Here is a 15,992-nt window from a genome sequence, read left to right as displayed (position 1 = left end):
CTTCAAGAGCCTGGAAAGAAATAGCAAAATAAATCCAAAGGAAATCGAGAGAAGAAAACAATACAGAACAGAAGCAAATAAAAACACAAAATATATTACAGAAAAAATAATCAATGAAACAAAGTTGTTTGTTTAAAAAGATCAATAAAACTTACAAGTTTCTCTGAAAAGGCTGATAAAAAACGAACACAAATGACCATGACCAGGAATGAAAGACTATTAGGAACATCACTACAAACTATTTAAAGACCTCTCAAAACCCGATGAAAAAAATTAAATGAGAAAATAGGTTAGAGATACCAACAAACATTTCAGAAGAGGATAGGCAGATGACAAATGAGTGCATGAAATGTTCAACATCATTAGCCATTAAAACAATGAAAATTTAAAAACTGCAGTGATTTATCACTACATACCTATTAGAATGGCTTAAAAAACCTCTGCAAAACTTGTACAATTTACTTTCTACTGTACTATGAAAATGTAATTAGGTACAGAAAAACCACAAGAGAGATGAAAATAAAGAACTGAACAAAAATATATACAAAAAAAAAAATAGTGACCACCAATTTCTGACAAACATGTTGAAACTGGATCACACATCACATACATTGCTGATGAGAATGTAAAATTGTACGGGGACTCTGGAAAACAGCTTGACACTTTCTTAAAAAAAATAACAACTAACAATCGCACTCCTGGGCATTTATCCCAGAGAAATGAAAGGTTATGTTCACACAAAAATTGGTACACAAATTAATTATAATATTGAAAACTGGAAACAACACAAGTGTCCTTCAGTGGGTGAATGATTAAATAAACTATGGTACATTTGTATCGTCATATACTACTCAATAATACAAAGGAATGAATTGTTAATACTTACACAACTTGGGGGACTTTCCAGAGAATTATGTTGAGTGAAAAAAGTCAATCAAGAAAGATTACTTATATATGATTCCATTAATATAATATTCTGGAAATGAGAAAATTATAGGAATGGAGAACAGACAGGTGGTTGCCAGGGACTGAGGAGGGAGGTGGGGGCTCGAGGGAACCAGGTGTGGCTATAGAAGGGCTGCATCCTGGTGATGATGGAAAAGTTCTGTATCTTGACTGTGCCAACTCCATGCCCTGACTGTGATATTGTATAATAGCTTTTGAAAAGATTGCCACCGGTGGAAAATGGGTAAAGGGCACACAGAGCTCTTTGCTTTATTTCTTACAACTGCATGAGACTCTACAATCATCTGAAATTTTAAAAGTCTATTCGAAAATTTAAAAGGAACGCATTGACATATTTCTCTCCCCAAGAATATGGGCTACTTCTGAGTCATGTTGTGGTGGAAAGAAGTGCAGAGAACATATGGTATGTGTAGGTAAAATCTACACTCCTTATAGGGAAAGATAGATGGGGTAGAATATTGATACATTTTCCTCTTTTATTCATTTGCTGATGAAGTCAATTTGTCCACCCATTTATATTCTCATACATTCATTCATTTATAAACTTATTAATTCACTTGTACGCTTTATCTTCCATTTAAACAGTAGTTATCGAATTGTATGTTAGGCGTTGTACTAAGCACCAGGAGGGAGAGAAAAGGAGCATGGCATGACCTCTGATTTAGAGAGTTCACATTTATTTATACATTCCGTCAAGCAAGTATCAATCCAACCAACCAACCAAGGTTGACAGGTGCATATTGTATTGCCAAAGCCTGACATACTGCTTGGCATAAAATATGAATAAACAGCCAGGCGGTGGCTCATGCCTGTAATCTCAGCACTGTGGGAGGACAAGGCTGGCGGATCACTTGAGGTCAGGAGTTTGAGACCAGCCTGGGAAGCACAGTGAGACCCCATCCCTACAAAAAATACAAAAATTAGCAGGGCAAGGTGGCATGACTGTAATCCCGGCTACTTGGGAGGCTGAAGCGGGAGGATCATTTGAGTCCCAGAGGTGAAGGTTGCAGTGAGCCCTGATCGTGCCTCTGCATTCCAGATTGGGTGACAGAGACCCTGTCTCAAAAATAAATAAACAAATAATAAAGATGACAAGGTAAACATGGAAGAGGAAAGGAGAGAGAGTAATTCACCAATCTGGTGAAGAAGGACGTACTGAGTCACAGATTCAATGGGACTGAATTTTGATGACCCCCAGTATAAAATCTAAGCTCCTAAGCTCCTAAATAGGAAACACAAGGCTCTCACCAACATGGCTCCAATATCCCCTTCCAGCCCCACCTCCTGCTAGCTCAGCTGGGCTCTATGTGTGTGTTCCTGCTGTTTCCTCCACAGGAATGTCCTTTCCCCACCTGTCAACCAAGTGACCCACTATTACGCAACTTTCGATAACTTTCTGTTTCTCCATAGAGGAGGGGTGAATGACCTGCTCGTCTCTGCTTTCATAATGTTAGCAGTTGAGGCTACCAGGTTCTTTGCGTTTTGAACAAAGAATTGGACAAAACACACAAATAAACAAGTAAAGAAGGAAGCAACAAAATCAGATTCATTGAAATCTGCTATTGTACACTCCACAGGGTGGGAGTGGGCCCAAGCAAACAGTTCAAGAGCACCGTCACAAGATTTTCTGGGGTTTCAATACCCTCTAGACGGCAGGGAGCGGTGGCTCATGCCTGTTATGCCAGCACTTTGGGAGGCTGAGGCGGGTGGACCACCTGAGGTCAGGAGTTCGAGACCAGCCTGGCCAACATGGTGAAACACCATCTCTACTAAAAATACAAAAATTAGGCGGGCGTGGTGGTGCACACCTGTAATCCCAGCTACCTGGGAGGCTGAGGCAATAATTGCTTGAACCCGGGAGGTGGAGGGTGCAGTTAGCTGAGATCACACCACAGCACTCCAGCCCGGGAGACAGAGCGAGGCTCTGTATTAAAAACAAAAACAAAACAAAACAAAACCAAAAACCCCACTAGACATTTCTCATTGGTTACTTGGTGTATGCCCTATGTAAATGAAGAAGATGTAGTGAGGTTACCAAGTTATTTACTTGGTGTACAGGCTACATGCAAATGAAGAGATTTCCTGTCATAGCTGCAGTGAAGTTATGAAGTTATTTACTTGGGCAAGTAGAAAGTACTTAGAAAGTTGGAGGGGGGATTCCCTTTGTTTCAGTTCCAGAAAGTGCTTAGGATCCCTCCTTCCTGACCCTATTCTCTTGCCTCAATAACACTTATGTATACTTTTGGTTCAGGTTCTAATCATGCCAGTGGAGTATATTAAGAAGTTCAGGGATCAAATGGATAAAGACTAAATTCTACTTTTCCCACTTAATAAGTGTTTTAACTCAGGGAAGCTTGTGGGTCTCCCTGAATCTCTCTCTCCTTAAGACTTTATGGATATGAATAGGCTCCTTTCTCAGAACTGATGTGTGGATTAAGAGAAATAACACTAAGAAAGTGTTTGGGAAACTGCGTGGAATGTAGATAGCCCTGAGGAAATGCTAGCTCTTATGGTATTATGGGAAATCCTTTTTGCGTTTCTATCCACTTCTTTGAGGCAGGGATTATTTCTTGTTCGTTGAGACTCTTGTGCAGTAATAACAATATTATTAATAATAATCATGCCTACCCCGCAATATATTACTTACTTGTACACAGTAGATAACACAGGTTTGTTGAAACAGCTTGTTTGGGAATAACTAGATTGCAGGATTTCTTGTGTCTCTTCCAGTTAGATCACATTAATCTGTGTTCACTGAAATTCTAGTGCTCCCTGGAGAGGTCTGAGGATAACACAGGAGTCAGAGACAGAGAGAGAAAGAGAGAGAGAGAGGGGTAGGGAGGGAGGGGGAAAGAGAGAGAGAGAGAGAGGAAGGAGTCAGGGCTGCGTGGCTTTGGTTACTTTTATATGTGGGTGGGATATATGAGTTTGCCCAGGGATTAAAAAGCAGCTATTTGAGCAAGAAGCTCTTGCTTGTCAAGATAGCATACGATGTTTTGCGAGGGCCAGGTGCGGTGGCTCACGCCTGTAATCCCGGAACTTTGGGAGGCCGAGGCAGGTGGATCACGAGGTCAGAAGATCGAGACCATCCTGGCTAATATGGTGAAAACCCGTCTCTACTAAAAAAAATACAAAAAATTAGCCAGGCATGGTGGCGGGCCCCTGTAGTCCCAGCTACTTGGGAGGCTGAGGCAGAATGGCGTGAACCCGGGAGGGGGAGCTTGCAGTGAGCCGAGATCAGGCTACTGCACCTCCAGCCTGGGTGGTAGAGCGAGACTCCATCTCAAAAAAAAAAAAAAAAAAAAAAAAAAAAAAGGATGCTTTGCAAGATATTTCAGACCAAGGGTCCATGGGGTTGCGGGATGCTCTCAGCATAAGTCCTTATTATTAGACTGAAGAAACTGTATAAGGGCTTATACATTACTATATATTTCATATTTATACATATTTAACATTATATAAATATAATGTATATATGCACATATCACGGTCCAATCTTTGATCTTTGTTTCACTGTTTCATCTGCCCAGGATACTTTCTGCTGGATACGTGCGTGGATAACTCCCTCGCTTCATCCTTCAAGTTGTTGCTCACACGTCACACTCTTAAAGAGGTTTCTCCTGCCATCCTATGTAATTCTACAACCTGTCTTCCCTATGCTCAGAATCTGAATCCTCCTCATCCTTCTCTACCTTTTCCCGTTGTGATAGCTTAAGTCATCTTCTGGAATGCTATATGCCACACTTGATATTACATTTTTAGTTTTTTTTTTTTTTTTTTTTTCCCCTCACCCATTATAACGTAAGCGCAATGAGGGCAGAAAGCTCTTTCTGTTTTGTCCACTGCTGTATGGTAAGTGCTTAGAACAGAGGACAGGAACCCTGTACGTGTCCAAAGTTGGGTGAATAAAAGAATAAATCAGATGGGGCTTTAGAGAGGCAACAGCTCTTAGGAAGAAGAGAGGAATGAATGAATGAATTTATTTTACAGCAAACATTCCCAGATAGGAAGGATGGATTTGCTTAGAGGTCATCCAAAAAAGGCAGGAGCCGGTACAGCCTGGGGCTCACGCTGTCCTATTGTTTTATTGCTAAGCCCCTATCCCCTTTGTGGGAAGGGAATTTCCCCTTCTCCTGGTGACCCAGCAGACCTCAGAGGAGGTTTAGTGACAAGAGAGAAGAGAAACCTTATTTAATCTCAATTATCTGAGACTAAAAAATTCAAACACCCAAGAGAACAGTGGTGGAAGAACTTATTTCTGAAGCAGGGAGGAGGGTGGAGTCACGGACACCTGTGAAGAAGAGGTGAGGAGGACAGGCTTTGTCTCTGACCCTCTATCTGTTGAGCTCACAGTCCGTTTCCCTTGTGAAGGAAAGGGCCAAGGAGACTAGAAAAGGCACATAATGCCTCCCCAGGTCCCGTAGCACCATGGGGATAGAACTGCTTAACCAGGGGTTGCTCACTGTAGCTCGCCGGGTAAGACGTGCCTTGAAAAGGTCACTCGATTTAATGCCTTGACTGGAGCACACCCTCTCCACTTCGCTAGGGTCCCCTCTCCTCTGGCTTTGTACCAGGCCAGGGCTCACAGCTTCGCATTATCATTTGTTATGTGTACCAGGTGGTCTGGGCCCCAGCCTTTATTTGGGTGGAGTGTGAATTCTAGGTAAAGAAGTGTGGGCAAGATCTTTTCTGGAACTGGAAGCGGAGGGCACCGTACCGCTCCCTAGCCTCCTCCTTCACAGCATCTGCAAGGACGCCTGTGCAGGTTCCTTGGCCATCAGAAGTGACTACCCCCACATAAATCCAAGCTGTAGAAAGAAAATTCTCATTTTCTTTCTAGAAAGAAAGAAATCCCCATTCCCCCTTCCCAGCGAAAAACACATTCTGGAGGACATTTAGAAATAAAAGTTTACAAGGAGATTCCTGTAAATGGGGTATTGCAGATCTGTTAGTTTGCCAGGGCTGTGGTATCAAAGCAGCACAAACGGAGTGGCTGACACCAATAGAAATATATTGTCTCACAGTTCTGGGGGCCAGAGGCTGTGAGCAAGGTGTGGGCAGGGCTGGTTGCTTCTCAGGGCTGTGAAGGAGAATCTGTTCCAGGCCTCTACTTGCCCCTGGGGTTTCTGGCAATCTTTGACATCCCGTTGCTTCTGCCAACGTCACCCTGGCCCCCGCCTTTACGTTTTTCCCTATGTGTGTTTCTTTTTCTTTCTTTTTTTTTGAGATGGAGTCTCACTCTGTCGTCAGGCTGGGGTGCAGTGGTGAGATCTCGGTTCATTGCAACCTCTGCCTCTCGGGTTCAAGTGATTCTCCTGCCTCAGCCTCCCGGGTAGCTGGGACTACAGATGCCTGCCACCACACCCAGCTTATTTTTGTGTTTTTAGTGGAGATAAGGTTTCACCATGTTGGCCAGGGTGGTCTCGATCTCTTGACCTCGTGATCCACCCAACTTGGCCTCCCAAAGTGCTAGGATTACAGGCGTGAGGCACCACGCCTGGCCCTATGTGTGTATCTGTGTTGAAATTTCATCTTTTTGTAAGGACACCAGTCATAGTGGACTGGGGGCTCAACCCACTCCAGCATGCCCTCATCTTAACTAATTATATCTGCAATTGTTCTATTTCCAGGTAAGGTTATACTCCTACGTCCTGGACATTAGGATTTCAGCGTATGAATTCCAGGTGGACACCATCAACCCCTAACAAGGTAGAGCAAAAATTTCAATTGTAAACTTATTATTATTGAAGATTAAAACAACCTCTTTAACCTTCCAATTATATAATTGCAAGAACTGAAGCCCAGATAAGTTTTAGGGTAGTTTGAAGTGGGAAAGACATGCCTCTCCAGCTCCACCCATGATAAACCACATGGTTTAGAATCCCTCATTGTGAGCCGCATCCTTCCCATGGGTATGACAATGCCTGCTTGTTGTTACCTAGCAGGAAAGTTAGAGATCAAATGGAACTGTTGCTACGAAAACGCATTGTTACCTGTAACAGACATGTTTGTGTAACAGGTGTTTCTTTAAGGCCACATAGCAAGTGACAGGCCAGCATGCAATAGGTACCTATCGAGCATCACATCAAGTCTGGAGTTTGTTCCTCAGACACAGCACTGTCCCAGTCATTCTTTTATGTAGAGGTCAGTGCAGAAGCCTGAGACTCACAAGCAGGCAAAGGGGACATGTGGCAACAACTCATTCTCAAGCAGTAAAAAAGTTGAAATTTGACCCAGGAAATCCAAGTCAATTATGTGGGGAACTCGTGTAGAGCAAGGGCCGTTACTCTTTTCACTTGCAAAATTATCAGCAAAATAACTGATCTTTCTGCCCACTTAAGGACATGAGTAGGAGGGTAAACAAGCACAGTTTGCAGGTGGGGCTCATACTGAAGGTCAGCTTGAGAGTCGTGGAAAATTCCGTGGTGGAACACAAGGCAACTGAAAGATCATTTTGTCAGTTACCAGCAGGGTGGAGTAAGACAGGGGTTTGCACCAAGACATTCACTCACTAGCCGTGTTAATGGTGGAATTGGAGGGGGTGAGTCTAATTAAATTCCTGCTTCATGGTTTCCTCCTCTGTTAAATGGGGATACAGCTATTTATGCATACCTGGGATCAGCTATTCTAAAGTGTGATCAGACAGCACTTATTGAAATAAAGCATCTACACACCCTATGGGCCTGCAATGCCATTCTGGGGTATAGACCTAGAGAAAGTCACACCCCAAAGGGTGAGGGGACAGGCATCAGAATGCTGACTGCAGCCTTGTTTGTGAGAAGAGGGAAATGGAGACAGCCAAGCTGCCCAACGCTAGAGCAATGAATAAGTAAAATACTGGAGATGCAAATAATGGAACACCAGGCAGCAGAGAGAAGAAATAAACTAGAACAGTGGTTCTCAAACTGTGGTATTAGGACCAGTGACATCAAAATCACCTGATAACTTATAAAAAGTGCAAATTTCTGGGCCCCAACCAGTTCTAGTGAATCAGCAAGTCTGGAGATCGGGCTTAGCAATTTGTTTTAACAAGCTCTCTAGAGGATTCTGATGCATACTGTGCTCAAGGTTGAGAACCACCAAATTAGAGGTACACGTGGATAGACATTGAAACAGTCTTACACTAAAAATATTTTGCCTCCTAGTGGATATCGTACAATGTCTGGACACATATTTGGTTGTCAGAACTGGGGAAGGGCTTCTGGTATCTACTGATGGGGCCAGGGCTACTGCTGAATATCCTACAGCGCACAGGGCAGCCCAAAGAATTATCTAGCCCTAAGTGTCAGGAGTGATGACACTGAGAAGCCGTGATGTATCTCCTTCACAAAGTCTCTCTTGCCTCCCCAAAAACAATATTTGCCAAACATTTTTAGAAGAATACACAAATACCATGAGTTTTTAATTAGGTGTTCTGTTGTTCTATTGTGAAGAACAAACAGGAACAAAGCAACATTTTATCCTAGAGAGAGTGAGAGCGAGAGCAAGAGCGAGAGAGAGAGAGTGTAGCTAAAAGCATTTATAATAGTTGACCTTAGTGTTGAGAAATAACATGACATGATGCCTAAAGCAAAATCTCTCAGCTTCCCCTTGGTCAACAGGTACCTTTACCAATGAATTGCTGCAGGTTTGGCATCACCTCAGTGGTCACTGATCTGTGATATATCTTTCCTTCCTTCCTTCCTTCCTTCCTTCCTTCCTTCCTTCCTTCCTTCCTTCCTTCCTTCCTTCTTTCCTTTCTTCCTTCCTTCCTTCCATCCTCCCTCCCTTCCTCCCTCCCTCCCCCTCTCTCTCTCTCTCTCTTTCTTTCCTTCTTTCCTCCTTTCTTTTTTTGAGATGGAGTCTCCATCTGTCACCCAGGCTGGAGTGTAGTGGCACGATCTTGGCTCACTGCAAGCTACGCCTCCTGGGTTCACGCCATTCTCCTGCCTCGGCCTCCCGAGTAGCTGGGACTACAGGCGCCCGCCACCACACCAGGCTAATTTTTTTTTATTTTGTATTTTTAGTAGAGACGGGGTTTCGCTGTGTTGGCCAGGATGGTCTCCATCTCCTGATCTCGTGATCCACCCGCCTCGGCCTCCCAAAGTGTTGGAATTATAGGCATGAGCCACCTCGCCCAGCCCCTTTCTTATATTTTTAGCATATACATTTGATATTATTCTTGACTTGTATATTTAAACATATCCAAGTTTGATCACTTTATACAGCAATTAATTATTCTGTGGAATCATATCTTTTGCCATGAACTTCAACCTATATGCATATTTTATATGATAATTTCTGTTAATTTCCTGATAATGTATAATCCTTGTTAGTATCTCAAACTCAAATCTTTGGAGCATTGCTAAGTGAGAATGATTGCTTCCTCTTCTGAATTTGTTTCTTTGTGTCCTGTTTGGCACTCTGTACCTTTTAATTCAGAGTCTGGATTGTCTTTTACTGATTTTACACCAGTCAGAATGGCTGTTACTAAAAAGTCAAAAAATAACAGATGTTGGAGAGGGTGTGGAGAAAAGGGAACTCTTATCTACTGTTAGTAGCAATGTAAATTCGTATAGCCTCTATGGAAAACAGTATGGAGATTTCTCAAACAACTGAAGCAAAACTACCATTCCATCCAGTAATCCCACTACTGAGTATCTACCCAAAAGAAAATAAATTGTTTTATGAAAAATAGGCCCACACTTGCATGTTTACTGCAGCACCGTTCACAAGAGCAAAGTGTCAACCTCAGTGTCCATCAACAGATAAAGAAAATGTTACACACTCACCCACACCCACACCCGCACCCACTCACACACTGAAATACTATTCAGCCATAAAAAGAATGAAATCATGTCTTTTGAAGCAACACTGATGAAACTAGAAGCCATTATCTCAAGTGAAACAATCGGAAACGGAAAGTCAAATACTGCCATGGGTTGCTTTTGATGTTCACCGAACCTCTATACTGTAAGAACTATAAGGAACATTGCAAAAATTTGAAACATATAATTTATATTCAATTACCTGCCCATTACCTTTTCCCCCATGATATTTACTTGACCACATTTCATTAAATGTTTAGTGTATAGTTCTTGCAAGTATGAAAGATTAGATAGATAAAGCACAAAAGATGCGTGTTGGAAATTTCCCAGAAGAATGGTTACTGTATACAGTCTCAAGGTGATACTTTTAACTGCCGTTTGTTTTTGAAACACAAATGAATTTGAAACATAGACACTTATTTACATGAATCAAACCTCTAAGTTTATCCAAAGAAACCAAGAGGATGCTGAGTGGCACAATGTGAGTTGATGATTAAAAGCCAAAAGATATGGCCAGTGGCTGTTTTGGCAGAGGCTGTGGGGCCCTAGTCATGCCAATGCGCCGTGAGTATTTCTGGGCACCTGCCTGCCAAGCGCGGGGTCTGCATAGCCACCATCTGCAGACACCCTGGCTCATCACTGCACTATTGAACCTCACATTGCACAGACTTTCTTTCCATGGTGTGGTGCTCCTGCAGTTTTCCCCCATTTCACTAAGTGATACCAGCATGCCCTCAACTCTCAGAGTCATTATATGACTCCTCTGTTTCCCTCACCTTCAATGTTGGTTTATTGCCAAGTCTTACTGATGGCACTCCGTCTGAAATATATCTGAAAATCTGCCTGCTACTCATTCCCATTCAGCCTTCATTGGCTCTTGCTGGATAAATATAATGACCTTGAACTGTACATTGAATTTTTAATCTTGCATTTGAATACAGTTCTGGCTGTCTCCGAGTTTCCCTTCCCCTACCTCAAAAGGGAGTTGCAACTGCAAGTGAAGTATATCCTGCTCTATAGGTTTAGAAATAGAACCACCACTGAAATACATGTTCCCAGTCTCCCAGCACCTTGAGATCAAAGGAAAAAACCCAATCAAAATCTTACATGCCTCATGAACTGGAAACTCCAGAACTACTGAGATTTTCATGCAGGTCTATTCTTACTTCATTATGGTCACCTCTAGTTTACAACTATATGTATGTTTAACCATTTCAGTTTATGAGGGTTTTTTTTTTAACCATCACATGCATACTGTGTCTATTCCCTGTGACACCATCCCAAGCATAGAATTCATTCGCTTAATTAATTTACACTCATGTGTGCACATACACACACACATCTTTTTGTGTGTGGACTTTACTAAGGTTTAGTTAGAAAGGAAAGCTACAGATTTCTTGGGTACATGTGATATTATGATACATGCATACAATGTGTAACAATCAAATCAAGTTAAAATATCCACCACTTCAAACATTTATCATTTGTGTTGAGAACATTCCATATGTTCTCTTCTAGCTACTTTGAAATATACCATAAATTATGGTTAACTATAGTCACCACACAGTGCTATCAAACATTAGGCCAAATTCCTTCTATGTAACTGTATTTTTGTACCCATTAACCGACTTCTCCAGGAATTTGCACAATCATTATGTATTAGTTTTAGAAAAAGAATTATTTACTTCTCATCAACAAAAACTTCAAATGAAATAACAGATATTCTTTTTCTGAGACACTCTCTGGCAATGCAACCACAGGGGATTTCTCCCCGGGGGGTTCGGGGCTCCTCGTCCTCCAGTCTCATGCCACCGGGCTACCCATTCCTCTCCTCTCACGCAGGGGTTTTTAGCCACATCTTTTGTTCCTTAGTTTCTGCTAATCACAGTTCTCAGGCCTTTTCTGTAACTTCAGCTTATCAATGTTACTTCAAAGAAAGACAGATTCTTCCTAAGAGGAACTCTCTTTCATCTGTTAAGATAATATGTTATTATTCTCTCTTAAAAGGGGCTGAAGATTTCCACTCATGTTGAATGTTTCTAACAATTTGAGTTTGATATTTACCCTACAGTTATTTACCAATAAGTTCTTATGAGTTTGGCATCCTTTTTGTTGCTGCGATATCATAATGGTATGCAAAACCTGTCGAGGATTCTGCTCTCATGGAGGGTAACATCCATCCATGTGGTAGTATCAGTTACTGTTAAAGCATAACTACAAAAAGAGAAGGTTTTGCAAGAAGGGAATTCAGTCCTATGAAATCATACCACATGCAAATCTAACCTAGTTCAAAGTTTGGTGAGTTTGAAGCAGTGGTTTGCTGCTAAAGGATTAGCGACTGTCTCTCTGAGTGGTGAGGCACGGGACAAGCTCTAGTGAGTAGTATTTGCTGATTTTCATGTTGTAAATGTCCTCATTATGGCTGATTTCAAGCTATCAATGTCTGAATGTGGAGTTGGGGACAAGTGCAGTAGCCACCATCATATAGCACTTTTATTATGCAAAAATGACCTCAGGATTATAGAGTACAATGTGGTGAAAATAATTAGAAAGTAATGAGTTTTGCATATTTATTACCTTTGTTTTTAATATACTTATGAGTTTATGTAATTTCATTTTAAATAATAGCTCTGTTGAACAATCAGCTCATAAAATGTCCGAAAATTTAACGGTCAGTCCTTGTGAGCTCATTCAAGCTATATCTGGCACATTACTGAAGGTTGGGTGGATTTAACAGGATTTGAGGAGCACACAGAGCTAGCAGCCCATGCAAGGTCCTGTGGTGAGAGAGAGATTGGCAAGGCTGTTATGGCTTTTTGCACTTCATCTTAATAACAAGTGAAAAAGCTACAGGTTTTTAAGTAGAAGTGAAATGGTATGACTGAACTTTGGAAAGTCCTGTGGTGAGACGAGGGGGTTTTCCACTGTCATTGAGTGGTTTTGTTTGAATTTGAGTAAACACCCAAGGACAAGGGTTCAGGCTCTGAATGGGGACTAGTCTTTCACATTCCATCCAACTCTGAAGTTGCATGGCAATCAAAGAAAGACGAAACTAGTAGAGGCAGAAGAGGTGAGAACTGATGAATTAAGAACCTAGAAGGGGTGTGTTGCAGCACATTATAAGTATAAATATATTTAAAAAATGACAGCAATTCGAGGACCAAAAAAAAAAAAAAAAAAAGCCTTATCTTTAAAATAAGTAGCCACAGGAAGCCAAGTGAGTCAGGTGTTTTTTCTTTCTCTCCCTCCTCATGGGTTCCTATTTTTAAAACATCACTTCCTTGAAGTGTCAGACAATTATATCTGCTAATATATTTTTGCCAACATGATCCTAAAGAGAATAATGTGGATTATTTATGCTGCTCCCGTTTGGCGAGAGTGAATAGGACAGTAAATGCTCTGACATTTCATTTTAGGAAATTTCTGGTGCTGGAGATTTCAGAGAGCACAACCCAAGATGAAGAAGACAAACGAGCAGCTTCAACGTAGGGGGAAAATAATCCACCAGCAATTCCGAGCCCCCCTTTCAGTTATAGCTGTCATTATGGTATTGGCTTTTATTCCCCCCATCCCCAGGTGATAGCCACAGCTTCCTGTCTTCACAGCTGCTTGTCTCAGGGGTGCCTCTGCCAGACCTCTTTCATGGCAAGATTCCTGATGCCACTACAGCCCCCACGTCTGCCTATAAACCCCATGCGACAGTCCACCCCTTGGTCACCAAACCCTTCAAGTCACCACCACCCTGGACATTCACGACAACAGCCCACCTTCCCCACTTCACTGCCCATTCAGACCCTGTCCACCTCAGTCCTGGGCCAGGTTAGACTCAAGAAAAACACCTATGGAGACAGTCAAATTCCTGCCTCATTATGTATTAACCATGTTATACTTGGTAAACTGGGGAACCTCTCTTGGTCTTAGTTTTCTGATGTATAAAATGGGGATTTTTTTTCCAAGTTAGGTATTGAGAAAATGAGTGTTTCAAAGTGCCTAGCACCATCAGTGAATGACAGCACACTGCTTTCTGTGATTATTAATTTTATGCACTACCTGGTTTGCCATGCATCTGTGTGTTTTTCAAAGGCCTGCTAATTTATTCATTCTGAGCATCTGCCATATGCCAGGCACCATGCTGTCCACCTTCTTTTGCTGTCTGTAGTTGATAGGAGCTTGTTGTATTTTGTCTAGAGATGCTTTTATCACTTTTCATAGAATAATAGTTCTGTGTTGCTGCTGAACTAAGTGCCAGAGATCTACAGAGAATGCAGAGATGTGTTCCAGACCCAGAGAGTTGACATTCCTGCGTATCCATCATACATTAGTGCCGTTCTCCTGAAGAGTCATTTCTGAATATATATTGCTTATGTTTACTTCCCAAAAGTGCATTTTTAAAGTTAGTCTATGGCCAACTGGCCCATTAGAGACACACATCTTTTTCTTTTCTTTTCTCTTCTTTTTCCTTTGGAGTGGAATAGGAGAAGGAGATAAACCACTACTCAATAAGCATCTACTACGTAAGTGCACTTCTGTGAGTTTTATAGTCATTATCTCATTTTTTCCATAAAAACAACCATATGAAAAGCCTTTCTTTACGTGGTTTTATAATCAAGTTAGCTAAAAGTCAGAGAGGTTAAGGAACTGACTTCCAGTCCTAGGATTTGCAAAGCCTGAACCTGGGCTTCCTGACACCAAACCTGGGCATTTTGTTGCATGCAATGCTATAAATCTATGGTTGACTGCATAGTTCCACCATTCTGGTCTTGGGCCCACACATATCCTCTCTCACAGCATTATGGCAAAAATGGTTACATTGTACTGTCAAGTGAGAGAAACCTGACATTATCCAGCTGAATCTTTCCCTCTTCTTTATTAGAGAATTCAGGTCACTTTTACTCAGGACCAGTCTGTTGAGAAGTTTGTCCTTTATGTGATTGAGGGAAGCATAACAAAAGTAAAATCGAACAGACTCACCATTGAAGACACAGCAATTTAGCAAGAAATATGACTAAATGACTTGCAACTGTATTCACCATGTGTCTTCTAGATTATGGCCAAATCCCAGCTGGCATCACAAACATCTTCTTTGATGTCAAAACTCCTGGTATTTTACATCAGTGCTTCTTCAGAAAGCTCATCCCTTTCTGGCCCCCTTGTAAGGATGTTGGACTCTGGGGATCTTGGTCTATTTGATGAGTACAGTGGTCAAGGAGAGCCAGATCAGACAGAAGCACCTGCCTGCTACCTACGGGGACATGAAGTTGTTAACAGCAGCCTGTACTCTGCTGGCTCTGGGACAAAGCAGGTGAGCTGAGCTGAGGTGAGTGGTGGGGGTGGGTGGCGCATAAGCCCGACTCACAGCTGCTGTTGACATCAAACAGTCACATGTTCCCACAGTGCCTGTTGTTTGTGTCAATGAAGGGTACGCCCTGAGGTCAGGAAACTCAAGATTTCTCCCATCCGAATCTTCCTAGAGCAAAGGCAGCAAATGTGCCATTTCTTTTCTTTCTTTCTTTAGAGGCATTCTGTGTAAGATCAGGATGCTAATGCTTGGTTATGTCCATTGCAAATATCTTCTCCCAAGATGGGACTTGCCTTCTCACTGTTTTCATGGAATCTTTTGATGAAAAGAAGTTCATATTCCCTTTCACATTGATTGGTGGTGGTTGCCTGCAGCATAACTTTGCAAAGAGTTCTGAGATCCTGGGCTGGCTCAGTAGGAAAGAGAACTGTGATCTATTAGAAATGTCTGACAACCATGCAGGCTCCTGGGACTGTTATTTTATAGCCCTGGAATACGCTAGCTAACTAGTCAAATGGATTTCAGCTCACATTCCTGCCAAGGTACCTATTGGATAGAACTGTGGGAACATGCAAATGCAATGATACAAATTCGTGAAAGAAGCAGAGATAGTGCAGACATTCAGTAAATAGTAGACACACACACACATAGATGGTTTCTCAAGGAGAAAGGTACGTTTTACCTTCCTAGGGGAGGTGAACTAAGCTCTAGATTTGAGGGATGAGTAAGTTTAAAAAGTAGAACAAAAATAGCATGTTTTCAAATATGCAAGACTAATAAGTTCTAGAGATTTTTTATACAGCATAGTGCCTATAGTCATCAATACTTTGTTACGAATTTAAAAAATTAATATTAAAAAATAATATCAAATAAACAAATGAGCAAATAAAACAAAGAACACAAGAAAATTTTAGAGGTGT

General features: G+C 41.7%; 1 protein-coding gene across 3 annotated transcripts in view; it reads right to left on the bottom strand.

The window, feature by feature from the left end:
• CLNK (cytokine dependent hematopoietic cell linker) overlaps positions 1 to 14,850 on the bottom strand; it is a 244,451-nt gene extending 229,601 nt beyond the window's left edge. For 2 of the 3 annotated variants that reach the window (XM_021938294.2, XM_021938297.2), the window contains exon 1: positions 14,745 to 14,850. In XM_021938294.2, coding sequence (XP_021793986.2) covers positions 14,745 to 14,747 — 3 coding nt within the window. In that variant the 5' untranslated portion in view covers positions 14,748 to 14,850. The remainder of the gene's footprint in view (positions 1 to 14,744) is intronic. The other variant, XM_021938295.2, reaches the window with a different exon arrangement.
• Positions 14,851 to 15,992: the final 1,142 nt, after the last annotated feature.

Source organism: Papio anubis, chromosome 3 (genome assembly GCF_008728515.1).
Source record: "Papio anubis isolate 15944 chromosome 3, Panubis1.0, whole genome shotgun sequence".
Classification (NCBI taxonomy): Eukaryota; Metazoa; Chordata; class Mammalia; order Primates; family Cercopithecidae; genus Papio; species Papio anubis.
Note: the sequence above shows the minus strand (reverse complement) of the source record. Positions and strands in the feature narration are given on the sequence as shown.